This window comes from Erythrolamprus reginae, chromosome 2 (assembly GCF_031021105.1).
Source record: "Erythrolamprus reginae isolate rEryReg1 chromosome 2, rEryReg1.hap1, whole genome shotgun sequence".
NCBI classification, from domain to species: domain Eukaryota; kingdom Metazoa; phylum Chordata; class Lepidosauria; order Squamata; family Dipsadidae; genus Erythrolamprus; species Erythrolamprus reginae.
The window spans coordinates 149,717,311-149,744,483 of record NC_091951.1 but is presented as its reverse complement, the minus strand read 5'-3'; the positions used below and the strand labels follow the sequence as shown (position 1 = coordinate 149,744,483).

Here is a 27,173-nt window from a genome sequence, read left to right as displayed (position 1 = left end):
TTTATATAGAAGATTTTGTACTAAAGTTGAACTTTTCACGCATAAAATGAGTGACCTGTAGACTCAGGGCACCAATGCGGAAGGAAGCCCCACCCCACCCCACCCTTCTTCACCTACCCCTGCTCTACTCCCTAGCAGGAACATCACTATAGGAAAGAGCAGAGGCTGAAAACCCTATGGGCATAGCCAGAGGGCCAGGGCTCCCTGGCAGCAGGAGATCTGCATCCTTCTCTTTTAGAACTCTCTTTATTGGCTTTATCAGTGACAATTATCTTCTACACGCGTGCAAAATTGGGTCCTCTTGGCTTAGGTAAACTGCTCATCAGACCGTTGTCTTGAGGCAATTGTCATTCGGACCTCCAAAGATTCTCTGTCCAAATTTCCAGGTTCTTCCGAGTTCCTTACTGGAGTGGCAGACTTGTCTGTTGTTGATTTAGCTGAAACACACAAAACAGCCACATCCAATTTTACTGTTAGTCTTATAAGAAGTGGTTGAGCCAATCAGCAGAGTCCATTTTCCCTGTAAAAACCTCTTTCCTTCCCCTGATTCCTATGCATAAAACCACTTTAATTTGACATTTTCCGGTCCCTGCCCTTAAATGATGAAAGAAGAGACTTCACTCTGGCGTCTCTAGTTAAACCTGGCAAAGCCCCCTGTCTGAAATCCTGAAAAGCTTCTCCTAGTCAGAGGAACCAAATAGGGTGAGAAGAAGCCCTGAACGCACAAAGAAAATTTCCTGGGATCCCAGACCTCCTATGATGTCATTCTGCTTGCAAGCCATTTTAATTACTCTGCTGCACTTGAAACTTGTCTGTCTCTTAATTCCTCTGATCATTAGTGATTGAACACCTATTTGGGTTTGAAACACATACTTGAAGGTTTAATATGAAGGTAGTCCCTGACTTACAACAGCCCATTTAGTGACCATTCAAAGTTACAATGGCACTGAATTACATATGACCGTTGTTTTTCACAATTGCAACCTTTGCAGCATTGCCATAGTCATGTGCTCCAAATTCAGATGCTTGGCAACTGGTTCATATTTATGATTGTTAGTGTCCGGGGTCAGGTGATCACCTTTTTCATCCTTCTAACAAGCAAAGTCAACAGGGAAGCCAGATTCACTTAACAACTGAGTTGCTAACTTATCAACTGCAGTGATTCAAATGATGTAAAATGGGGCAAAACCCATAGAACAAATTATCACTTAGCAACAGAAATTTTGGGGTCAATTTAGTGTGTACTTCCCTATAGTGTGTGCTTAGTAAAAGGTAAACATCAGATTAAGCTTGGATTTAAATAGTGCAAAATGGAAATCTGGGTGCCACCTAAATGAACACGAATCATTCTGCCAATATCTTTGACCATGTGATTCTCACTGCTGGGAATCTATACTGTATGGGAAATCCTTGACTTACAACCATTTGTTTAGCTACCCTTCCAAGATACAATGCAACTGAAAAAAAGTGACTTATGACCAATCCTTGTACTTGTATACCATTGCAACATCCCCACAGACACCTGATCAAAATGGGTGCACTTGGCAACTGGCATATTTTTCTATGGTTGCAGCATCCCTGGGTCATGTGATCACCGTTTGTGACCTATTCAGTCAGCTTCTGACAACCATAATCATGGAGAAAGCTGGATTCGCTTAACAACCATGTGATTCACTTAATGACTTCAGCAACTGTTGCAAAAAAGGCCATAAAATTGTGTTCAAATCACTTAAAAACTGCCTTGTTTAGAAATTTACATTAAGCTTCCCAGCCATTCAGCCAGTATTTTTAATATTATTGTCTATTAAAACATGGATCAGATGTCAGAAATGCACGTCAATTCCATTCTGTGAGCCTCTTTACACCTGCAGTTGTTTTCACATTCTCTTGCAACACACGGAACCTCTCTTTTAGTTTTAAATGGCAACTTATGGAGGATGCCATTTAAAAGATCCATCAGAGTCGGAAGCCTTGTGACTAGCCCTAACCTTGATACAGTTCTCAGAAAATGCTGATGTTTCCTGTGTTAAAAGCTGCATTCTGTCCTTTCTAGCATGACCAAACCAAGGAACATGAATGAGCCAAAATGATAGTCAAATCTTGTTTCTTCAGAGTAAACCTCTGGTCCCAGTGACCGATCCAGATTCAATCTTGCAATATATACAGGACACATATAGTTGCTTTCATTTGTAATAAATTTTCCCTTCCATATCTGGGCAAGGTGAAAATACTTTACTGGTAGTCCTACATTATCACTGGGTAAGTTAGCATTGTTTTGCAATGATAAATTCTGGAAAGATTCTTCAACCAGGCTGCTGCAATGTGATTCTTTAATGACTAAATTTGCATTTGCATCTCAGATGTGACCATTCAGCATCTCGGTGCTACCAAGGGGAATTTTCTATAATGGACAGATGGATTCATGACCATAAAGACTGCAAAGAAAGGTAGAATCACTCAGCTGGGAAGAGTTTTCTCACAAAAACAATAAAAGGCCTACCCGGTGTGGAACAGCACATCAGTTATTAACTACCAGTTTTATTCCTATTTTTAAAAACATTTTTGAAAACGGCAGCCTTCCACAAAATGATATCCTCTACTAGTACTGGATTACAGCTGTTATCTTCCATTTTGAAGCTTTGGGACAAAGCAGTTATTGCAGTACAACAGAGTTGGAAGGTCAGGACAAGGCTGGGAAAGTATGCTTTGTTTTTGTCCGGCTCATAAGGGACTCTTTACCAAAGAGATGATGTCCTGAAGGCTTTCTTATGCCTTGAAGATCCACTGCCTACACGAATCATAGTTAGAAAGAGGGGTTCCTGTGACTGGGTGTCTGCAGAAAGGCAGAGGCTCAATGCTTAAGCAGGATCTGGCAGTTTCCTGGGAAACTAACCCCATCTCTCATGGGAAATGGAAGAACATAAACATACTAGTGAAAGCTTCAAAAGAGAAAGTTGCACTCTGGCTATTACATTGCTGGCCTAAGTGAGGTTCTAACAAAGAAATAGTCCCAGATTTTAGTACTTCAAGCATCACAAGTTACTTTTTTTTAAATGAGAACTGAATAAATGTTGGGGTTTGGTTCACACCAAATTTGGAGATTTCACAAATGCCCACTTTTGCCTGGTTGTTACCATTGCCTCATTGTTCAAAACTTTTAATTTGATCAAAGGTCACTAATTTAATAGCTCTTTGCTTTTCTCAAGGAGATCTTGTGAAATGTAGTTCTGTCAAGAAAGGAACAGGTTGTTCGGAGTCCAAAGCAAGTGTTATCTGCACAATGCCCATCCCACAGTGACAAAATTGAATACAGACTATGTCTCAGAAACTTCATATGGGCATCATCACTGCTGCACTTTCCTCAGCAATTACTTCATAGAAGTTGAAGGAAATACTCTCTAAGCATTCTGGGTGGGCTTCAGGCATCATTTTCATCAGTAATCAAACTTACCTGATGCACTGCCCACTGACAATTTTGCAGTGTGGGGGCGAGCGGGGACATTGGCCAGATCACTCAACATGGGGTGCTGCCGTTGTGAGGAAGACCGAATGAGCTTGCTTCTTGTTCTTGGAATATCTGATGAGAGAAGTATGAGGGGGCATCAATGTTTTGGACACAGATGAAGGTAAAGTCCCATAGCAACTCTAAGAGGTCAAATATGCCCACCTATGAAATCGCTGTATGTGTTTCAGGGTCAATTCCCCACCAGAACAAGCACTTATAAAAGTTGGCTTTCCACCTGGATCCTTCCTAATTTAACTACAACTTCTGTAATTTCTCACTTAAGGTCATGCTGTCTACATCATTTGGGAGTCAAAAGGCTCCAGGTTGGGGGAGATACTGCTATAGACAATTATTTGACAGGAAGACACAGTGCCAAAATACTTCTGGGATAAAAAGAAAGAATTGACTAGTCTACTCAGAGCATCTGCAAACAGAACACAAAACTCACGTTCCTTTCCGGTTATTGATGGAAGATGTGTATCCATACGTCCTTTGTAAATATGACCATCAAGACCCAGTATATCTACTTCTTCATGCTGGAAGTAAATGCAAACACAGAATAAATTTCAGCTGAACCTTGCTACAGGTTAACCACTTTTTACAAGAGTTTTTACTTGTAAATCTGAAGAATGAGCTTGAAAACCAGACTCAGATAGACCATTAGAACAGTGGTCCCCAAACTACAGCCCACAGGCCGCATACGGCCCACTGAGGCCACTTATCAGGCCCGAGGGTGAGTGACAGGAGCATCTGCATCCTTTGCTTCTGGCCACTGTTCCCTCTAGTGGCTAGGGAAGCTGGGAGTCGGAGTTGGGGTGGGGAGCGGCAAGGAAAGTGCGGGGAAGTTTTGCACCAGTTTTCTGAATGGGGATTGAATGGGAGTCCGGGGTTGGAGGGTGGAGGCTTGTCAGGCGAATCCTCTGCGGGGAGAGAAGATGGAGGGTGAAAGAGGGAAAAGAGAGAGAGAGACAGAAGTGGAGAGAAAGAAAGAAAAGGGAAAGAGAAGGGAAAAAGAGGGAGGGAAAGAGAAGTGGAGAGGAAGGAAGGAGGGAGGGAAGGGAGGGAGGGAAGGAAAGGGGAGAAAGAGGGAGAGAGAAAGGGAGGGAGGAAGAGAAATAGTAAGAGAGAGAGAGAGAAGGAGAGAGAGAGCAAAGGAGAGAAAGAAAGCAAGAGAGAGAGAAAGATAAAGAGCGAGAGAGTGAGTGAGAGAAAGAAAGGAAGCAAAAGAGAGAGAGAAAAGGAGACGAAGTAGGGAGGGAGGGAAGGAATGAAGGAAGGAAGGAGAAATGGGGGAGGGTGTAAATTTTTTTAAATTTTTCCCTTAACATACATTCAAACAATACAGTGTACCATCTAATTTTCCATGAATAAAATGGGGTATTTTGTTAGTAACTAATATCAATCATCAAAAGTTTTTTTCTAATGTTGTCATCCAGTTACATTCATTTTCTTTTAAATTCCCTCCTTAATGTTCCTTCAAAAAGTACACCAATTATATTTCTAACTTATTAACCATTATGCCAAAGTGCCTCCATTTTTCTATAAACCAAGAAAACCTTGTATAGACAATCAGATGTTAACCAAAAAAAATTAAAAACAAAACATAAACATATATGAATTTCAGACTTCTCCCCTCTAAATAGTACGTTCCCATTTTCTTTTTTACTTTAAAATATGCAGTGTGCATAGGGATTTGTTTATAGGGTTTTTTTGTAGTCCGGCCCTCCAACAGTCCGAGGGACAGTGAACTGGCCCCCTGTGTAAAAAGTTTGGGGACCCCTGCATTAGAACTTAGAAATTGGATTTATTTTCCCTTTAAAAAAATTCAGAGGCAGCTACATATGCCTTGCCTTTAATCATTGCCGCCTCCCATCTGCTGCCTCATTTCCAGTTCTGGAAAATTGGAAGAGGCATGTCAGGTCTCTTGACTGCCATTCAGAAATCCAATTCTATTGAACTATACAAAGCGAAACATGTGGAGATTTCTGCCCCTTGCAGTAAAAAGATACATGCTACTATTGGGAACCCTACTTATGCGGTAGCAGGGCAGGGAACAAACATGGAAGTCAAAGAAATGTGGCTTAGAATTGAATTGAACTTATTGAAGATTTCAATTCATTGTGGTCCAATTTTGTCTCTGAGCATAATTAAGCAACCTGATCCCCTTTTTACTTGCTAATCTGAGGGTGCTATTGAGTGATCAGCTCCTTCCACACACAAAGGATATGCCAGTCACAATTCTGGAATGTTCTTGACAACACTGGGGGGCTTCTGCCAAACAGTTCAACTTCAGAACTTTTTCTAAAGATACTGCAATTCCAATTTCAGGAACAATCACTTTGGCCCAAGTGTTGCTGCGGAGATTTCCATCGTCACAATCCTAAATTGCCTTGTTTCCTTTCTTTCCATCCTTTCTTACCCAACAGAATCCTCCCTGACAACCGCTGACTTAACTTCCCCCACCTTCACTTGAGAGTAAAAAGCTAATACCTCACATTGGAATGCTGTCAGGCATGTAAGGTAAGTGGGATAGGTAGTGTGTGTGTGCTCCATCGGGTCACAAAAACACAGTGAGGGGCTGTAATCAGGAAACCACCCAGTAGATTCAGTTTAGCTTTTTCCAATCTGCAACTACTTCAGAATTCTTAAATTACTTTTCCCTCCCATTCCTAGCTCACACAATGGGGGGGCGAGGGGGGGGAATGACTGTAAGATTTGACTCTAGCAAAGATGGCCAAGTTGTGTTATTGCATCTTTGCTAACGGAGGGGAACAAAAAGAAATTACAGAGGAACCTGTGGCTAAAAAGACTTTTGTTCTTCAGTTGCTTTTATATTATAGAAATCTCAGTGACAGGTAGCAAAATATATCCATTATCTCAAAGATAATACCAAGCCACCAACCTTGAAGTTAAGAGCCTGAAAAGGGACACTCTTAAAAAAAACCCCCACAGTGATATTGTTATCGCTGTTATTCAGAAAGGCATTACTGTATACTCTTTCTTCTCCAAGTGGTTAAATAAGGCGAGAGATTGTTGTGAAAGACTGACAAGCTTGCCTGACCAAACAGTTGGCTGGCACTGGATTGCATTTCCCACTGCTGCCCAAATATGAAGCCTTGGAAATGTTCTCTTCATGTGCTCTTCTGCTTTCAGTATTGCAGGCTGGGGTCTGTTGTGAGTGATCCACAACCGGGTCAGTTAGTCACAGATTCTGAGGAGGATGTACCTGGCCCATCTTGACCTTGGCCAGTGTTCTTGACAACTGAGTCAGATATTGAGAGTGAGGGAGAGTTGGAACATGAGAAACCTGAGGAACCTCCAGAGACTGTAGAAACCCCAATGATGGTAATATCTGAGTCAGAGGAGGAGGGGGACATGGGAGAGGAGCCCCTATTAGATGCCTGGGTCAGAAGGTCACGAAGCAGACAGGAATATCTTTATGGGAAAAAGTTCAGAAAGTGAGTCTATGAAAGAAAGTGTAGACAGATATATCTCTAGGAAACAGTTGACCACACCCAGACAGGATATAAAGGAGGATGTCTGGGTAACAAAGTGTGGTGTTTCAACGTTCGTAATGATGGCAGTCCTAGATTTGGGATTCCAGAGATGCCACGCTGGCAACCTGCTATTGTTCTTCTAAATTCATCGGGCAGAGATACAGCTGTGTGAGCAAAACCAGGAGAATCGTGAGTGTGTGTATATGTAATCAAAGAATCCTTATCCTTCTGAGGAATGTGATAATTATACAAATCTAATAGATAATACAAATTTATTAAATAATAATAATAATAATAATAATAATAATAATAATAATAATAATAATAATTAGCTTGGACTCTCGGTGGCTGCCCGAACATTTATCTCTTACCCAATTGAACATCAAAAGCTGTCAAGATGGACTGAAATACATGCATTTGCTTGTATAAATCTTGCTTGTTATATAAAAGTGTGTTATTTGAAATTTCAGTGTGTGGATTCTCCCTTTGTTCCGATCCGAATAGGCCAGAGCAGAACAGGGTCGTTCACATTTGGTTTTTCTAAAAAGAATTCTACACCCTGTTCTGCCCGTTCCTATTCTCCTACAAAAGAAAAAATGACAAATCTTGAAATAAGCTCCTGAAATAGACCTGCTCTGATTTTTCCAAACGAAGCTAGCAAAACTTTTTAGCAAAGCAAAGCATCTGCTAGCGGGAATCCAATTCTCAAGGAAAAGAAAATGTCTCCAATCACAAGGAAGGACTAAATAAGAAATTTCTGTTCAGATCATCTGCAGCAGACTTTGTATTCCTTCATCCTGCAGTATCTTTTTCCATTAGGCTATAAAATTGCTCAATTTGGGATTCTTTAGGAAGAGGCAAACTTTGTCATTTTTTAAAGCAGAGACATTAATATCAACTAGCTAAACGATATTGCTTTTAATGAGCCTAGGGTATGTATGACTAGGTCTCCACCCAACCATCAGTTAAAACAGAAAGGGTAACTGTGGGCATAAAAATGATGTAGTAGTCATAATTCAGCACAATTCACAATATCCCATACACTCTACTGTAGTTGATCCGGACTGCATCTTAATACAAATGAGATCTTGAGAGAGGTGCTGGTGGAACCAAGCCTCAATTGCTACAAAAAAAGGAAATTCCATGCTTAATAAAGATAAGATATATAGGATTAATCCCCCCCCCCCCCAGGCACTGTAAGAATGTAAACAATGGGACAAAGAACACCTGTGGTTTAACCTTGATGGGCTTTTTCTTACATTAGGCAAGGGCTGGAAGCCTACTATCTTTTTTGTATTGCTTAATTACATTCCTCAACTTCTGTCCTCCTTGGCCTGTCAGTCTAAAGTTGCTAGGAATTGTACTTCAGCAATATTTGGAAGGCCACCCATTATGTGGACTTCAACTCCCAGACCTTGACAACTTCAATGATTTATATAACATGTGTGGCAAGAAAAAAAGTAAAATGGAGAAAACTCCTTTAACAAATGTCTCACTTAGCAACAGAAATTTTGGGCCCAGTTGTGGGTCATAAGTCAAGGACTACCTGTATTTACACCTTCTCTCTAGGTAAGAGTTCGTTGTCCTTTTGGAGGGCAGATCATGCAAAGCAGCTAAGAGCAGTGATGACGTTTTAAGCTTCAAATGTGATTGCCCAGCTCTAGGTCTTTGCCAATGTCCATCCACTCTCTCCTGCTCTCTCTCCAAGTGGCTTCTCATTACCTTCATCATTGCCATTATAGTGCTTTCCTCTGTCTGGACAGCGGGCACAGCCTGGCTGAACTGCTGCAGTTTCACACAGCGTCTGAATGGATGGGTAAGGGTATGGCTGCCTCCACAGTGTCGAGGTACACTCACGTAGCTATAGTCAGCCACCTCTGGAAGTTTCTCTCTGTAAAGAGGCAAAGACCTTTAATTCACACGAGGCAAAGTCCAGCAAAGTCCTGTGATTCCCGAAACCCAAAAAGAACAACTGCTTTGTTTTCCAAAGATTAGATTCAATTTGGGACATTAGCAGCAGAAGGGAAGGCAAAGGAAGCATTGCAATTAAGAATTAGGACTCAACCAAGTTCAAGATCTGGCACAAATTTTCTGTGGTGGCCTGGTTTGAAGTGTGATCTTGGCTCCGTGACCAGTGTGAATGTCTAATTTTTTGTTGTGTTGTAACCCAAGCAACTGTATTAATCTGCGGAACCAGAATGTATAAAAAGGCAGCACGTCCTGCCATGCAGACATCCACTACATCTTAGCATAGTACAGTAAAATGACTGATTTTGAACGAAGTAATTTTTCAGGCTCAGAGCAAGGGTTAGAATGAAAGAGAGGTCTCTGGGTGGCAATCTGCTCCTATTTCCAACTTTCAAACCTCTCTTGCCCTCACATAACAGTTGAACATTGTATGGCTAAAATTCCAACATCATCAGATAAAATGTGAATCTTTTCTGAAGGAATAGGGGTAGGGTAGAGTAGCTATACAAAAAAAGAAGAATAACATCTCTCAGAGGCCTCAGAGGGAGAAAGTGCTTTTAAAATCAGCCTTGGCTTCAGGTGATATCAAGGGAGATTTCATGTATCTAAACTGGCTTCCTTAAATGGTATTAATTGTCAATGAGATAGTAATCATTCTTTCGTAATGTTGATAAAGCGATCACCAATGTCTTAAGAGAAGGGAGGATCCCACTGGGCAGGATAAATAGCTTGAGCATTCTATTGGGAGAAAGTCAAAATTGTCTGCAACTCAAACTTCCAGGATGGGACACGATACTAGAACTGTCCTCCTTCAATAGGAAAAGAAAGGAAGGTCAGCTGACATATTGCTCAGTCTGAACATCATTTATAATGATGTTGTACACAGGGTTCAGACCGGGTCAGCAGAAAAAGTAAATAAGACACAGAGTTTAGGTTAGTTTAGTTTTTGAGCAGGCTATGTTATGCTTCTCAACAAAGCACAATCTACATTTGCCCTTTATAGTAGTGAAAAGGAAAGTCTTTGTGTGTGTGTGGGGGGGATAGATCCCCATTGGAGGCTCCCAACTTAGAGTCTGTTAAAAGGATGGGGGATTAGAGAATCAGACTCTTCAAAGCAAGAAAACTATCCTAAGATCTCCATAAATCACCTTTCAAATCATCCTCCCATTATAGAATCAGAGGTGCCACAGTGTCTAGAATGTTGCTAGGTCTTCCAAAATGCAAAGATGGACAATAAAACCCAAATGATATTTACAAATTACCTCTTGTGAGACAATTAATACAACATGATATCTTTGTCCTCACATAAGATGTGAAATAGAAACTATTTTTAATGCTAAGATCTGAGGTTTTGTAATGGAGCCCAATCCTATAAAAGTAGATGGATGGATGACCCCATTTGCTTTTTTCATGTCAGTGACAAGTTAGCTGCTTCAGAGCTTGGCTCTCTCAACAGAGACACAGTCCCATTCTCTACTGCTTCACTATTTGTCTCCTGGTCTGATCCACCCATTTACTGCTTGCTAATCAGATCATAGAGGACTCCCTTTTGGCCTATCCCTTTTCCTAAAGACCCCAGGAAACATTAAGCTTCTCCACAGAAAACCTGGGAACAGATTCACTGAAACACTTGGTAGAGTACATAACAGCAGCCTGCTTGAGCATCGTGTTCCTCGCCTCTGCCTTGGAGGACAGGAAAGCACATAAAACATATGGAACAAACAGAAAGTTATTTTCACAAAGCCATTTCTGTAGAGCAGTTTTCTACATAGAAAGCAGTAGCAGGGTTAAACTAATATTAAATTAAAGCAGAAATGCAAGCTAAATTGCAAGGTTGGATCACAAGACATTTGATTACAAAATTCTTGTATCTCACTATAGACAAGAAGTCTAGTCTGAGCCAGACTTAAGCCTAAACTACTTTAGTTTGGACATTATTTTGAGATTTGGATTAGCATATATAGGAGCCGCTTTATAAACATCACTGAATACATTGTAACATGATAGCAATCAAGTCTGACTTGTTTAGCAAAACTGTGAAGTTCTGAGCCTGTTTTGGGGATTGCAAATGATTACCCAAGCAGCAAGTCCAACCACTAAAAGGTTCATTGTCTGATTACAAACCTACAAGAATGTAAAAGAAGCATGTGAAAAGATTGCTTTAGGATATGGCAAAATTCCTAAATGGAAGAAATTTATGTAAATATTTCCTGCTAATTTCATGATATTAAGCATACATATGGAGAGTGTCGGTTCTTTCCATATATACAGCAGAGATGATGTACATACAAGTTGAGATAAATTTCTTAATGGAAGCTCCTTTGCTATATAGCAGTTTTTCCAGTGTACGACATATAAAAGGGAATAGAGAATCTTCTCAATTAATAAATCCTTCTCATCAAATTCCAGGAATTGTAGTTGCTTACAGGTTCCTTTTGCAAACCTTTCTTCAAACAATTTTACACGGTTACCAAATATAAATAAGACCCTGATACCAAGGTTTCAATAAAAAGTCTTTATTTCTTGGATTCAGCTTTAAGCTAAAGCTGAGGAACTATTGGGCCCACCTTCTAAATCAGAAGTCCCCAGCCCCCAGTCTGTGGCCCAGTACCAGGCCATGGTCCATTGGGAACCGGGCCATGCAAATGGTGGATGAATGTGAAAAGCTCCTCACCATTGCCACCATCACTGCTGGTCCACAGAATGGAAAGGTTGGGGACTACTTTCTAAATATTGAAATATTTGCATTAGAGAAGGTGGCACCATTAGTTTATGTGGCCTGGGTCATCGTATACTCTTTAGCCAGGATTGCACTTAGTATATTAACGCAGATGAGTGCTGCACAATACCTCTCAATTGATTCAGAACAAATGTTCTGGAATGCATGAATGGTGTACAGCACTTTCCTACAATACATTAAAGAATCTATGTTTTTTTCCAGGAATGGATAGCTACTGGAAAAGTACATAGTTGCTTTAATGAGTCACAAATATCCATATAGTATTCCAAAATATCTCATGTGAATCTGATTAAATGCATTGGTTAGCTCTAGATTGAAAGTGTTCTTTTACCATGTCCGATTCATGGCCTATAATTTGATTTGTCCAGACCTGGTGTCAGCATGATAGGACAAATGTGTCCTGTGGGATATTCAGAGCTTGTTGAGAGAAGCATCATCATCATCATCATCATCATCATCATCATCCTTGTAATTTTGTTTAATCATTATTCCCTTTTCAATGTGCTGCTTTTATAATTTCTATCCCTCTCTGTTTTCCTGATAAATTTGGGATGGAAGTGAGGCATGACAGGTACAGGTAGGTAGAAATGAGTAGTAATGGTCAGTCTATTGTTCACCATAAGGGTGCTAAAGAAAGACAGGACAAAACCCCTCTGATCTTCTGTTTACCTGAGTGAAGCACCAGGATGACAGATTGATCAGAGCCCTGCTTTGTTTTCTATATTCCTGTCTGACAAGATGAAGTTTGCTTTATCCCGTAAGCCTTACCGTTTGCTATAGGGGCTTGAGCCAAGGTACTGGGACTGCAGGGCTTCCTTGATCATCTGAGCGTTGACCCTGGCAGCCCCGCCATAATGACTCTGCACCTTCTGTATGTCCATGAGCATCTTGGAATGAATGCGCCGTAACTTGTTCAGACTAGCACTCTTCTCCAGGGCATCAAAACGAACTCCCGGTCCCAATTTCAAATTGCTACAATACAGAATGGGGCAGGGGTAAGAAGCAGAGAAATGGATGGAGACAGCAACAATCAAAGGAGGAGGATGGGGGAGGGGGAAATGCTGTTAAGCAAGGCACATGCACCCAACATCTTTTGCTAGCATTCCTATAACAGACAGCACTGGAAGAATCTACACAGTGATGCAGAATACATTTGCCACAGGTAACTTTCTGGAGACCACACACCTTCCCATTCATCTACCAACTTTCTATTCTCACAGATACCATGTGGCCCCTTGCCCGTACAAGTCACAACAAATAAATTGGCACCAATGGGAAAATTTATTCCCTAATTGTCAGCAAAGGGGAATCAAGCGGGCTAAGGCACTGGGACACTCTTAAACACAGATATGTCACTGGGCTTTTTGGATGGATGGATGGATGGATGGATGGATGGATGGATGGATGGATGATGGATGGATAAATATGGATGAGGTGTAGGTGTATGTGGGTGCGTGTGAGAAAGAGAGAGAGGGAGAAAGAGAGAGAGGAAGAGAGAGGGAGGGAGGGAGGTTGCATGAAGAAGGGAGATGAAGGGAGGCTATTGAAAGGGTCCTAGAGGCCATTTCCAGTTGGGAGTTCCCTGCCCTTTATTAATGTAGAACTCTGTAATCAGCAAGAGTGAATTAGATTCACACAACTCTGAAGAGACTTTAAGTGAATGTTCTTCTATGGATTCATTCAACTAGGATGAGCCATAGATTTTTGGAAGCAATTCTACAGATACATAAGAAATCTAATAAATGAAGAGAAGTTTTACAACTAGATGTTGACTTCCCACTTTCTCCACTGCCATTGGAAGTTTTACAGCAGTAATAGAAAAGATTTTAAATTTCACTACATGTGATCCTTGACTTACAACTATCCATTTCATGAATGCTTGAAGTTACAAAGGTCCTGAAAAGGGTGGCTTATGACCAGTCCTCTCACTTACAGCCATCACAGCATCCTGATATTGCAATTGGAGTGCTTGGCAACTGGCTTGTATTTATGATAGTTATAGTATCCTGGGAACACATGAACACATTTGCAACTTTCCTAGCCAGTTTCAAACGTGCAAAGTCAATGCAAAGATTTGCTTAATGACTGCTTAAGCAATTTAGGAGGCATGATGGCTGAGTGGTGAAAGATGCAAAGTTTGTCAGCTGGAAAGCTGACATCCCAGGTTTGAAACTGAGTGCTATGCAATGAAATGAATTCCCATTCCTTGCCTCAGCTCCTGCCAACTTTAGCTATTCAAAAGCACGCAAATGCGAGCAGATAAATGAGTACCACTTCAGTAGAAAGATAACAGTGTTCCACATGCCTTTGGCATGTAGTAGCCATGCTAGCTACATGACCACAGAAATGTCTTTGGACAACGCTGGCTCCTCCTAGGTTAAGAAACAGAGATAATCATCATCCCACAGAGTTGGATATGACTGGATAGGGGAAACTTTTACCTTTAAGCAATCATTCCTAAAATTAGGTATGGGCACCTGATGACTGAGTTATTGATTGTATCACTTAGCACCAGACCTTCTGGTCTCAACTATGGTTATAAGTTGACGACTACCTGTACGTTATGTTCCCAAGAACATCCATTGAGCTATATGGATACTTTGCATTTTATATATTCCCTCCTCCTATGGATTCCTATTCCAAATCTCTATCACCCTCAGTTCCAGAATACAGAGATAAAGAAACTGCAAAAGAAGAAAATACAAAAGTTCCTATCTGCATTTTACTTGCGGTTCAGTTGCCTGATTTGGTCCATTTCATAAACCATATACGGCCGGAGTGATTGATGAGGAGGTAATCCTGGAATAGCTGGGAGAGTTGTAATTCGCCTGTCAAGATAATACACAAACCAGATAAATAAAGGAGGATAATAATAATTTTAATAATAATAATAATAATTTATTAGATTTGTATGCCGCCCCTCTCCAAGGACTCGGAGTAGCTCACAACAAGTAAAACATTATATGCAAATCCAATGTTAAAACAGTTTTAAAAACCCCTATTAAAAACAATCATACAACCCAAATACACCATACATAAAGTTAAGACTGCTAAAGATATATCAATTCCTCCATGCCGGGCGACATAGATGAGTTTTCAAAAGTTTGCGATAGGCAAGGAGGGTGGGGGCAGTCCTAATCTAATCTCCGAGTCTATGGAGAGGGGCGGCATACAAATCTAATAAATAAATAAATAAATAAAATAAATAAATAAATCTCCGGGGGGAGCTGACTCCAGAGGGCCAGGGCCGCTACAGAGAAGGCTCTTCCCCGGATCCCGCCAGATGGCATTGTTTTGTTGATGGGGCCCGGAGAAGACCAATTCTGTGGGACCTAATTAGATGCAGAACAAATGAAAGAGAGGGCAACTGCTCCTGGCCTAACACCTTACCAGCATTTTATTAATGAAGGGAAGGCCAGCTCCTCAGAAGACAGCAGGACATAGGCAAAACTTGCTGAATAGCTGAAACTACTGCCTAGTAGAGATGTTCCTATACTTGAATCTAAACAGATCAATTACAAATCTGAATTGAAAGTGTCAAGCAAAGACTTACGGGCCAGGCACCACCATCTCTAAGGGTCGGTCACAAGAAATGCAATGGAAATGAGCCAGGAGTCTCCTGTTTGAGAAAAAAAAGAAACATCAAATCAGACAGGGGAATGGTTGGAGTAGAGGATAAAATATATGTTTGGCAACAATAGGAACATGCTTCTTTTTTAAACCAGAAGGCAGGGGATAAATGCAACCTAGCATGTTTATATCATGCAGAGGCATTTTAACATACCCATTAAATTGAGTATTTATTTCCACAACAAACAATTCCACTTTAAAGGAGCCAAGTAAAATAAAACAAACATTCATTTGGCAAGGATTCAGAGTTCAGTAGATGGAAATTCATGAAAGCATAGTGGAAATTCTCACCAACTATATGTTAAAAATGCCCCTGGGGAGTGTTGGACTCTGAATTTCTTGCAGTATCAGGAATTCCAGCATAATCAAAGAGGAGAGGGCAAGACAAAGAAACAGGCAGGGCTGGAATAAAAGCTATATTTGATTTAAAATTATATTTGATTCAATTAGTTAAATGCAATTAATAAGATCACTCTCTGTGCATTTAATTCCCCTCCTTTGCAATCTTAAAAATTGCAATAGTAATTTTGAAATGGGTCTGGGGGGCGGTGTCACAGGAAGACTTTAGATGAAGGACTTCTGGTACAAGAGGCTCAGGTTGTGCACCATGGGTAAATACATTTACTATAAGGGAGGATAAAATATGTCCCTGAAAGGATAGAAAAATCTGGGCACTGTATAGGTACTTCTTCACTTATGACCCTAATTGAGCCTGGCCATTGTTGTTTATAAGTCATGATGGTTTTAAAGTAGGTCACCATGTGACCGGATCCATTTTTACCACCTTTTTGGCAGTAGTTGTTAAGCAAATGCGACAATTTAAAATGAACCCATTGTTCCTTAAAACTCAGTTTTTGCTCTCAACTGGAAGTAAACACTGGTTTCTGGGGGGGAAACTGTAAAATGTCATGGTCATGTGACTGTGGGGTGCTACAAATGGCTGTGACTATGTATGGGCAGGTTGCCAAGTGCCCAAAATGCAATCCCTGTGATCACAAGGAAGAGAACAATGCCAGAACTTAAGTTCCTTTTGGGTGGAGGGGTGGTGATTTTCTGCTGTAACTTCAGATGTTTGCTAAATGATAAGTTGAGAACTATCTTATCTCCATAGCCAGTGGGCTGCAGATAAAATAACATCATCCAATTACATTTGACTGAGGAAAGATTGCAAAAAGGTTTCATGAATGGGAAGATGATCTGAAGTATGATGGTTTGTTTGTGCTCAGAAAAGGAAAAAGGGAGAAGGAGGGAGGGAGGGAGGGAGGGAGGGAGAGAGAGAGAGAGAGAAAGAGAGAGAGAGAATGAGAATTTCCCTTTCCAAAAGGAGGGATGGGTTTTTTTTCATTTTGAAGGTAGTGAATGAGATCACTAGCTTTCTTCTACTTCCCTTTCTACACAAAGTTTGATCCACTCCAAAGACTCTAGTACCAATGATCCATGGCATTACCACCTATTAAAACTGACAGGGACACCACCTCTAGATCTGAAGAAATTGTAGCTGCCCAGATGCTACTGACCAACTCTCAGGCACTCTCCCAGCATGGCCACTTGGGAAGAATGCGAGAGTTGGAGTTTAGTAACCTTGGGGAGGCCACAAGTTGCCTATCTTAGACCCAGCTCTGAACTCGTTCTTGCTGTTTGGGAGCAAAGAGATTTCCAAAATAGTCAAACTACATCACCCTTCACCCTCCTGGTGTCCAACCCCTCAGATTGGATTTCAACTCCCATCATTCCTTCGGATGAACTGGCAAAGTCTAATAATAGACTTCTCACAACTTCGTGTGAAAGCAACTGTTCTTGTGGACTTCCAAAGTTTGCTTTGACAAAACTAAGAGGCACCGGCTGCACTTAGTCCATATCTTTTTTCTTTCCAGGATCCAATCTAGGTCAGTTACCGGGACCAGAAGGTTTGTCTTCCGAGCTTTCAGACTGGGGCTGAAGCCCATCCTCAGGGAATTTTTCTGTGATTCTGGGTATGGGCTTCAGCATGAATGAGTCCAAAAGCTCAGAAGTTAAACCTTCTGGTCCCAGTGACTGACCCAGATTGTAACCTGCAACATTATATATGTTCTCTTTAATTTGCATTTTCTTTCCTTTCCCCCCTCCCTTTCATTGCAGGCTGACTTATCCACTGCACCACTGCCTTGCAGATTCCTTCTGAGGAAGTAAAATCGCAATAGCTGACCTTCCTATCCCAAACATGACATATCTTCACCAAAACCCTCACAGTATGCTCAGGGCTGGGATGCGGGACCCTGACTCAGGAACTGGCACTGTCCCCAACGCTGTGCATGACAAATCTGAGCAGAAGACTTGCTAAGTCCCCCTTTTCTCTGAAAAGTGTCCTCAAGGGGAAACATGTTTCTTGGCAGCCAGTGTGTTTCCCCTATATTTGCATCTTATTTCTTCATGCCTTCACATATAATCACTCTCTGATTTAATTAAAGGATTTTCAAAGCAAGATACCAGTATAGGCAGGACACCTCCTGGGATGCCAAGATAGCTAGACAAAGAGATTCTGCTGCATCTTATACAATGGACACTTTGCATGGGAGTGCTTGGTGTATTATCACCTAACTCTATGTAGCAGGAATTGCTGATTTGCACTGTTGAAGTAATCATATTCATAGCAGCTTTCCCCTCCTCTCCCTTGTCAATAAGCTGTGCCAGTAGGTCACACAAAGCACAAGTGCCCTCTGGTGGTGAAACAGAGTGTTTGCAGCTTGCTATTCTAAAGGAAAGGACTGAAGGTAATCCTCAACTTATGACCACAATTGGGACTAGAACTTTGGTTGCTAAGCAATTGTTAAATGAGTCACGCTCAATTTTACAACTTTTTTGCCATGGTCATTAAGTAAATTTGGCTTTCCTCATTGACTTTGCTTGACTGAAACCCACTGGGATGATCGCAAACGGCCATCACGGGAGCCTGGGATGCTGGAATCATCATAGATTTATAAATACATAGTGGCCTGCCAGGCATCTGAATTTTGATCAGGTGATCAAAGGCACACTGCAATGGTCACTAAGTGGCCATTGGTAAGTTGCTTTTTTCAGTGCCTTTATAACTTTGAATGTTTTTTAAAAGAATGGTCATAAGTCAAGGATTACCCGCATTGATTGGTGAAGGTCTGGGAAAGCAAGTAAGAGTTCAGATAAGTGTTCAGTAGCTCCAGGTTAGAGGTTAACATGTGTCCAGCTGTCATACTTGTTAGCAAAGAAAAGTGTATTCTCTTTCAAATAAAGCTCAATTCCTGATTATGGGAACATATCCCCACCTAATGGAAGATGGTTGCCTCTATTTTATTCTGGGATGATTTCCAAAACTTACCTATAATGCTGAGATTTTTTATTGGCACCAATTCCAAACACTAACCGCCCAAACTGATGATTTTTATTGGGGGTGGGGAAAGGAGGAGGCATACATGTATTATGTTCATGGTGGTGGCTGGGAAACATTTATATTTTCGGCAATAGCTCTATTTTTTGGGGTGGAGATGGGGAGCTTCCTTTAATTTTCTCAAAATACACCAGGTACTGAGAGATGCTGAAGGGAAATGTAAATGATGACTCAGCAGATTGACATTCTCCTTAAGTAAAGCACATTTTGGCTCAATGTATGTGATACCAAGGATTACAGGCTGCGTGCAAAGACCCATGTATGCATTTTTTTTTCTTATTTTTAACTGTACCACAAGTGTAGGATAGGAAGTCAAGGCTGACAGCTGTTGTCACTGAACATCTGCCCGTACTTGTACTGGGCTTTCTTAATGCTACAGCTGTCTTTCTCCAGCCTCTCTTACCTTCTGATCCCTGCAGCCTCATCGCCTTCATCTTGGGGAACCTTTTGCTTCAACTGCTTCCGAATATCTTTCCAACGATCCTCCAGCTGCTGCCTGAATGGATCCAGTTCCAAGCGGTCCAGCTGTTCAGAAAAAAATTCAGTGTTTCCTGGGCTCAAGTCATTGAGACCAAGGCTGGATTAACTGTTACACCATGTGGAGTATAGACTCACAGGGACTTATTAATTCTTACTTCAGGAGAATCCAAACAGTAATTTCTCTTTCCTGAAATATATACGGTACCTATAGATACCTATCAACTCATCACATAGCAACCACATTTTTGCTTTCAAGGAGTTAATAGTACTGGATATTTGTTTGATATTCCAATGCAGGGGCAAACTTCAAGCACGGAGTAGAAGGTTTGAGGAAATATGCAGTTGAGTTGGAAAAAAATAAAACAATAATGGGACTCAATCTTCACCCTCATGAGAAAAGGCTGGAATATTTGAAATTCCTCAGCTTTCAGAAAAGGGCAACTGTAAGGAAACATGGTTGAGACACAGAGAATCAAGCAGGGTCTACAGAAAGTGGAGAAAGAGAGCCTTTTCTCCTCGTCTTACTCTTTTTAATTTTATTTATTCTAAGAGTGAAATTCAGACACTTGGGAACTGACTCCTATTTATGACGGTTGCAATGTCCTGGGGTCATGTCATCACTTTTTGTGACCTGACAAGCAATGGGGAAACCAGATTCATTTAATAACTGTGTTACAAACTTCATAACTACTGTGATTCACTTAACAGCTGTGATAAGAAAAGTCATAAAATGGGGCAAAACTTACTTAACAACTGAATCTGAGCAACAGGAATTTTAGGCTCAATTGTGGTCGTAAGTGAAAGACTATCTGCATCTGTGTATGCATGCAAAACATTGGGACCAGAAATCATTCAATCAAACTGACTAGAAGCTGATGGAAAATAGAGGTAGCCCTGGGGTTACAATCAACTTCATAAGCGACCATTCAAAGTTATCATGACACTGAACAAGGGAGACTTACAACAATTCCTTAGAGTTCTAGACATTGCAGCAAGCTGAGGTCACATGACTGCATTTCCTGCCACCTTCCCCCAAGAAACGTCCAACTGGGAAGCTGGCAGGAAGTCAGAAGTTCCTCCCTTAATGAGCCATGTGATCCTTGTTTAACAGCAGCAACCAGAACTGCTGTGGTTAAGTCACATGACCTCAAGCTTTTCAACTGCCCTGCTTAGCAACAGTCCCAGTTCCAATTATCGATGTAATCTAGGAGTACCTGTAGACAGAAGGTAACTCTGCACACACAACATCATTAACCAATGGAATTGATTACCATGAACTTCTGCTCATTGAAACCACTGGGGTATATTTTACACCTGATGTTAGGAAGAACTTGGAAAGGGAATGAAGCAAAGTATTTCATTCCTTTTTTTTTTTGCACATAGGGCCAGCAGTTTAAGGCAGACACTCTGATTTTTATTTCAACATTGCCAGGCTTTGGAACAGAAGACTATTGTAGATCATCTTCAAATCTCTCTTAAGGAACTAGGCAGTGAAAAAAGCAGGGATGTCAAAAAACCCATAGGCAAATATAAGAAGTCTGGGAGCTAATATAGGCATTAGATTTTGGCAATCACTATTCCCTAATAGAGGACAAGCCAGCAGTAAGTTCCTGGGCTGTAAATTCTGGCATTTGTGGAAAGTGAAGCACTTATGGAGTGGGTTAAAATCAAAAGCAGGAAGACTTCAAACACATTCAGCAAACAAAAAGGAGGACATCTGCTGTTCTGCTGGCACCCTGTTCTTTGTATTGTGTGGTAATACAAATCTGGTACTGTTATCTCTATAGGCTTGGTTCTTTAAAGAACCTTTCCTCTGTTTGTGCCAAGTCAGCATGAAGATAAAATAATGTAATATGGATTTTTTTCCCTATCATAAAAAACAGCAGGCAGCTATTGCCATGTATATTTTATATACTTGAAAGACTTATCCATGATTTAAAAGGGAAAAAAGATGATGAATGAATAGCTAAAAGCAAAGATGTTTCTCAAATATAGAAAAGTACAGAAAGATATAATGAATACTGTTGGTCTAAAATGTTTTTAAGTGGTCTATTTTTACTTTTCTCTTATTTCCTGCCTTTAGTAGCACTGTCTAACTCCCAACCCAATATCATAACAGATGTGTAACCATTTGCATGACTAGGACAAGTAATATTAGCCCAGAAACAGTTAACTGGCTTCTATTTAGGGCTTGCGCACAAAAATAAAAGACGTCAGCCTAAATTTTTGTGTCTGGAATCAGCAAATGATTACAGGAAGGATTTATCTAATAAGTTATATAGGCTCTCCTGAATTGGGAGAATCCTTACCTAATGCTATTGTCTGCTATTTTCTTGTGCACATATCAGTATAAGGGAAGCTGATTCCTTAACATCAGTTATGTCAGGCCTCTACATTTATCAAATCTGGATTTCCTTACTGGTGTGTCAGTGGTGGGTTTCTGATCCTTTTCAGGAAAACTTTCTTAGGAGTAGACCAGGCATTTATTATACATTTCTTCCTTGAGACTTGCTGATATAAAACTGTGAAGAAGTTAACTGTTGGACTTAGTTTAGGTCCTTAATTTGACTTGCATAAGTGGAGATTTATCATCGGCATGATTCTTTCCCCAAATATTCAAGTAATGCTTTCACTGCTACACAGGCTGAAGCTTGTTTCATTTATTTTAAGAAAAGAATACAGCACTGTCCAAAAGAAGACACCTAGACTGGCATTAAACATCTTTAGAGATAAGTGAATAGGAATTATTACAATCCTCTTCAATAGTTGCACTGGGTAGATTATGTTGCCTGGAAACAGTTGCTCCTTGAAGCCAATGTCTCTCAGGACTTCATTCTGCCTACAATGCTCTTATCAATATGAATTTGCCAGGGAAGATAATCAGGAAATCTGCAGGTGGGTGTTATAACTATGTTCATGATACCCTTTTTCTCTGTAACATCTTCAGGTAATAGTCAGGCTTCTTTGCATCCATGCCTATAGTTGATAATGGCTGGAAAATGTGGTACCTCATTCAATAGTAGTAACTGTGAGAGGGACTTTGGAATCCTTGTGAACAACAATTTAAATATGAGCCAGCAGTGTGCAGCAGATGTCAAAAAAGCCAACACAGTTCTAGGCTGCATAAACAGAGGGGTAGAATCAAGATCACACAAAGTGTTAATACCACTTTATAATGCCTTGGTAAGGCCACACTTGAAATGCTGCATTGTTTTTGTTGCCATGATGTAAAAAAGATGTGGAGACTCTAGAAAGAGTGACAGAAGAACAAGAAAGATGGTTAGGGGACTGGAGGCTAAAATATATGAACAATGGTTGGAGGAACTGGGTATGTATAGTTTAATGTAAAGAGACTAGGGCAGGGATTAAATGCTCCCAGTTTGGAATGGTATGTGTCAAAGCTAAATTTTAAAGAAGATGTTGGATAACCAATTGTTTAAGTAGTGTAGGGTTTCCTGCCTAGGCAGGGGGTTGGACTAGAACATCTCCAAGGTCTCTTCCAACGCTGTTATTATAATCTATTCTGATAATAAACTGAAACTGGGTCCAGAGTTATGTTCAGAGAGGTGGTTGAACTACCTTAGTTTTCCAGGCTGAGGCAATACCAAATAGCATCTTTCCTTTGTTTTGGCTGAGGTACCAATTTTGGTTGATACACCAAATTTACTCTTAAAATGACACACATCAATAGCATCCAAGTTTAATCCCTGTCAAGTACTCTGTATGTGGCTACTTTTGTATCTATCCTAGAAACTTCAATTGGTTCAGCACTCACCAGCCAAATCTGTCGAGAAGAACCCAAAAGAGCTACATTATACCTGTGCTTTAGACATTGGATTGTCTACCAATTTGCCTTTGGTTGAAGTGTGAAGGGGTATTATTATCTAATTATCCTTAAACTGGTATATGATTCAATTCCAGCTGATCTGAGGAAACAGCTCTACAAGATTTCCCAGCCCTATCCACTCCTAGAGATTATTTTGAAAGTTCATCTACAATTGCTTAGGTCAAGTCTTCTCTCTAGCCCTGCCACTCTCTGGAACACATTCCCTGCTGGGTTATGGGACCTAACAGCTTTGCTTCCTTTCAAAAAGGGCCTAAATACACCTTGTAAATAGCTTTTAATGGTTATTGCTAGCTTTTCCTACTGTCTTGAATTTTAATTTCAATGTTATATCTTACTATAAACCACCAAGGGACTTTGGTAGTTGGCAGTATAATAAGTTTAATTAATACATGAATAATAAATACATAGTTGATTTGTTTCTGTATAGTTTTTCCTTAGTGTTCATACCACAAGGGGTTCTTAATTCTTTCACTTTTTTTCTAGTTTGTATTTTTATTAATTTTTTGCTCTTGTGCTTTGCATTTCTTTATATTACTTATTTACATGGGGATCGTATTTTCTGCAAGAAAGCCTTCTCCTACAAGGAAGTAGAAGGAACAGCTGATAGAATTAGTTGCAGAAATATTCCACGCAAAGAGCATAGAAAACAGGAGTGAAATTGTTCCTATAAAGCTATTCTTTTTTTTTTTACTGTTCCTGCCTTTCTATTAACCATGCTCCAGGTAGTTTATGATAGAAAAATTTTCAATGAAGCCTAATAAATAATAATAAAATTAACTTTTTTGGTATTATTTTTGTAGAAACAGGATAAGCAATTGGAGCTGAAGAAAGAATAAAAAATAACAATGTAAATGAAGCAAAAGGCAGGAAAATAATAGTCTTGATTTGTTGCCTACACAATGAAAGCATAGGCATTGAGGAAATCTCCCTGCAGAGCCTTCTTTGCCACTAGAGAAAAGGATCTATTTTCTCCCTGTCTTGTCAGAGCTCATACGGCAGAGGTAGCTGAATAATTGGACGAAAACTAGAGGGCTCATAATTTTCATCTCAGTTTGTTTACAACCTCTTTCAGCTTCCTACTCTCCAGTGGCAATGAAGCCAAATCCTCAAATTCCCAGCCAGAGATATTAATTCCCAGTGCATCTGGGAAATACCAGCTTGGGGAAGATCAAAAACAGAATTCTCACTGTGTCCCAAAACAATTTAGTCAGAATGCAGACATAATGTGCTCCATGTTTACCTGGTTGTAGAGGAAAATACAAGCAATGTATTCTACCATCTATACATGTTCCTGGCCATGGAGAAAAGGACCAATATTTCTGTAAGGTGCTTAGCAGCCTCACTTTACACCACAATATGGGCCACTAGCACAAGTAGTTCTCCTGCTGACAGGTTTGCAAATGGCTAAGAAGGATACATCTTGCTTACCTTGGAGTCCATTTCAATCAAGAGTTTGTCCAGCATTTTCTGCCAGTCTTGTTCTTGCCCAACCATCTTATTTAACAGTTCCTGCATCATCTTATTTAGCTGTTCTGTGGTGGCATCAAACTGGGTGCGACTGACCTTTGCCGCAAGGGCAGTCTTATCTGCTTTCTAAAAATGAAGAGAAAGAACAGCAATAGATCTTTGGTCTCATTGATATCTGAGGATCTCTCCCTCATCTGCCTTCCAAAGCCACAAATTACATGAAAGTACCAAAATAGCACTATTGCTACCTGACCCAATCTCAAAACAAAGGAAATGCAAGTAGTCCTCAGTTAATCACCACTCATTCAATAAACTTTCAAAGTTACGATGGCGCTGCATGAAAAGCGGTTACAGCTAGGTTCTGCCAGAAATCCCATGGACAGGTGATCACAATCTGGGTACGTAGTAATCAGCTCACACTTATGACAGTTACAACATGATTTGTGACCTTCCCTGTCAGCTTACCACGAGCAAAGGCAATGGGAAAGCCAAAAAAGAAGATCACAATTGACTTTGGGCAAGTCTTCTCCACTTGGATACCTTTCCAGATTCTTGCAGCACTTCCATGCCTCTCCAGCTATTCATACATCCTCATATAATGTACCCTCTCCCACCCAGCAGCAGTCACTCCAGAGTCCAGCCCTGTTATATCTGCGCTGCACTTCTCTGGCCACCCGTTCACCCCGCATTCCTTCCCACCAAGCAGCCACTCCGAGCCCCATTATACTCATGCTTCTCCTCCCCACCATTCACATGCACCCTCTGTACTCAACCTCAGCCATCCCAGATTCTACCATGCTCATGTCACGCCATATCATTAATGCATTAACACTCCATTAATGCATCCTCACAAAGACTCTTCCACCCAGCAGCAGTCACTCCAAAGCCCACTACACTTGTGCTGCACCTCGCTGGCCATTCCCTTCTTTCTTTCCAACCCAGTAGCAGCCATTTATCTGCCGGCCAGTCGGCTTTCAAGACACCTAAAACTTGCAACTTCCTGCTGGCTTCCCCAATAACTTTGATTGTTGGAAGCCAGCAGAAACATGTGAGGAGGTGCTCGCTTAACAATTCATGTCTTTGCTGGACAGCAGCAACTGGATTGCAGGGATTACCATCACCAAGTGATGCAGTCACATGAGACTGCAGTGTACATTGCATCACTTAGGAATGGAAATACCAGTCCCAGTTGCTATTGTAATTCAAGGATTACATATATCAGGATCACCATTCAAAACAGAGAGTAAGCTTGCTATTCCTGACTGTCCCACAGGCTCCATTTGTAAATAAAGCTTTCTCAGGAGTATCTATTCATGGTTCCTCAGGGATGCTATATCTATTGAATGTCAGTAAGTTGAACTGCTTACCACATGGATTTCTGTCTCTAGGGAATCTCTGTCAACTTTTTCATTATCCAGTTTCTCCAGTGATTTGTACAATGCCTTTAAGAGAACACAAAGCAAAATGAAATGACGTTGTTACCAAAACAAAACTCCAGTTCCTATTAACTTTATCATCACCGCTATCTTTACAAACATTCCATAAGCAGATCTTCCCTATTTCCATAAACCTAGATGTTGCCTATATTCTACCACATAAGAGAGATAAATTAGCATCCTATGGTTGATGTAAGGGATACATCCCTGTTGTTTATAGAAGCGGGCTTGTCATTTCCTTCTTTCATGATGTTTCTTCAACTTCCTAATCATCTCCTAGTTTGTGCTGCTCCACTCTCCACCCCACACCATGCACATACAACAAGTCAACAGTTCTTTATTCTACCACTCCCCCAAACGAGCCCTCAGAATATATCCCCATTGCACAGCTTCAGATTTTGAGTTCAGCACAGCAAGAGTCACTGGGTAACCAGGTCCAACGGGAACAAAGCCCAAGAAAGGAGTCTTCCAGTTAAACGAGTCAGGATATATGGCATGAACATACAAGGCACAGAAATAGGCACATAGCTGAAGGAACACTCAAGTCCTCAGGGCAGGATTAAGAAGGCAACACCAATGCAGGCCTTCATGAAGTAAGGTTGCCTCCTCAGGAGTAGTCTAGCTGACTAGTGCCTCTCTGCTGCATGTGTCCTGGATCAGGAGGAGGTATGGACTCCACTTCCTCCTCATTCTAACTGGTGGCCGCTACTCCCAGTCTTTGCTTGGAACCTTCTGGCTATCTTGCTGCAAAACTGTGGTTCACCTCGCTCAGCCTGTGGCTCCTATTGACCCAGCTGAGGATGCTCCATCAGGCTAGCAATCCTGACCAACACTCGTCTCCGTGTTGACTCAAACTCACCCTCTTCTTCTGAACTTCCATCCGGAGAGGTATCCAGGGGCAGGTCCTTAACATAGTTTTAAAATCCCCTAGTGATTCCCCAGGTCCTACTTTTCTCCAGATACTCAAGATGTATCCAAATGCTTTCAGGATGCCCTAACGGTTTATATCTTTCATATCCTATTAGTGGTTATAGTGTACACTAATTTTAAAAGGGCTATGTTTAACCAGTGATGTCACTGAAGTAAAGAATATTCATGTGATTCTGGTGTCATCAGGTCATGACCCCAAGTGGATATGACATGTTTAATGTAATCCAATCAAAAGGGGAAAAAATCTGCTAGTCAAGTTTAGATTGAATGATT

General features: G+C 40.8%; 1 protein-coding gene across 2 annotated transcripts in view; it reads right to left on the bottom strand.

The window, feature by feature from the left end:
* Window positions 1-232: 232 nt before the first annotated feature.
* Window positions 233-27,173, bottom strand: part of QRICH2 (glutamine rich 2) — a 70,207-nt gene continuing 43,266 nt past the window's right edge. For both annotated transcript variants that reach the window (XM_070739851.1, XM_070739852.1), the window contains 10 exons: window positions 25,902-25,976; window positions 24,496-24,660; window positions 19,144-19,265; window positions 15,264-15,329; window positions 14,437-14,538; window positions 12,479-12,682; window positions 8,725-8,893; window positions 3,954-4,041; window positions 3,452-3,577; window positions 233-437 (listed from right to left, as the gene is read on the bottom strand). In XM_070739851.1, the coding sequence (XP_070595952.1) occupies window positions 307-437; window positions 3,452-3,577; window positions 3,954-4,041; window positions 8,725-8,893; window positions 12,479-12,682; window positions 14,437-14,538; window positions 15,264-15,329; window positions 19,144-19,265; window positions 24,496-24,660; window positions 25,902-25,976 (1,248 nt within the window). In that variant the 3' untranslated portion in view covers window positions 233-306. The remainder of the gene's footprint in view (window positions 438-3,451; window positions 3,578-3,953; window positions 4,042-8,724; window positions 8,894-12,478; window positions 12,683-14,436; window positions 14,539-15,263; window positions 15,330-19,143; window positions 19,266-24,495; window positions 24,661-25,901; window positions 25,977-27,173) is intronic.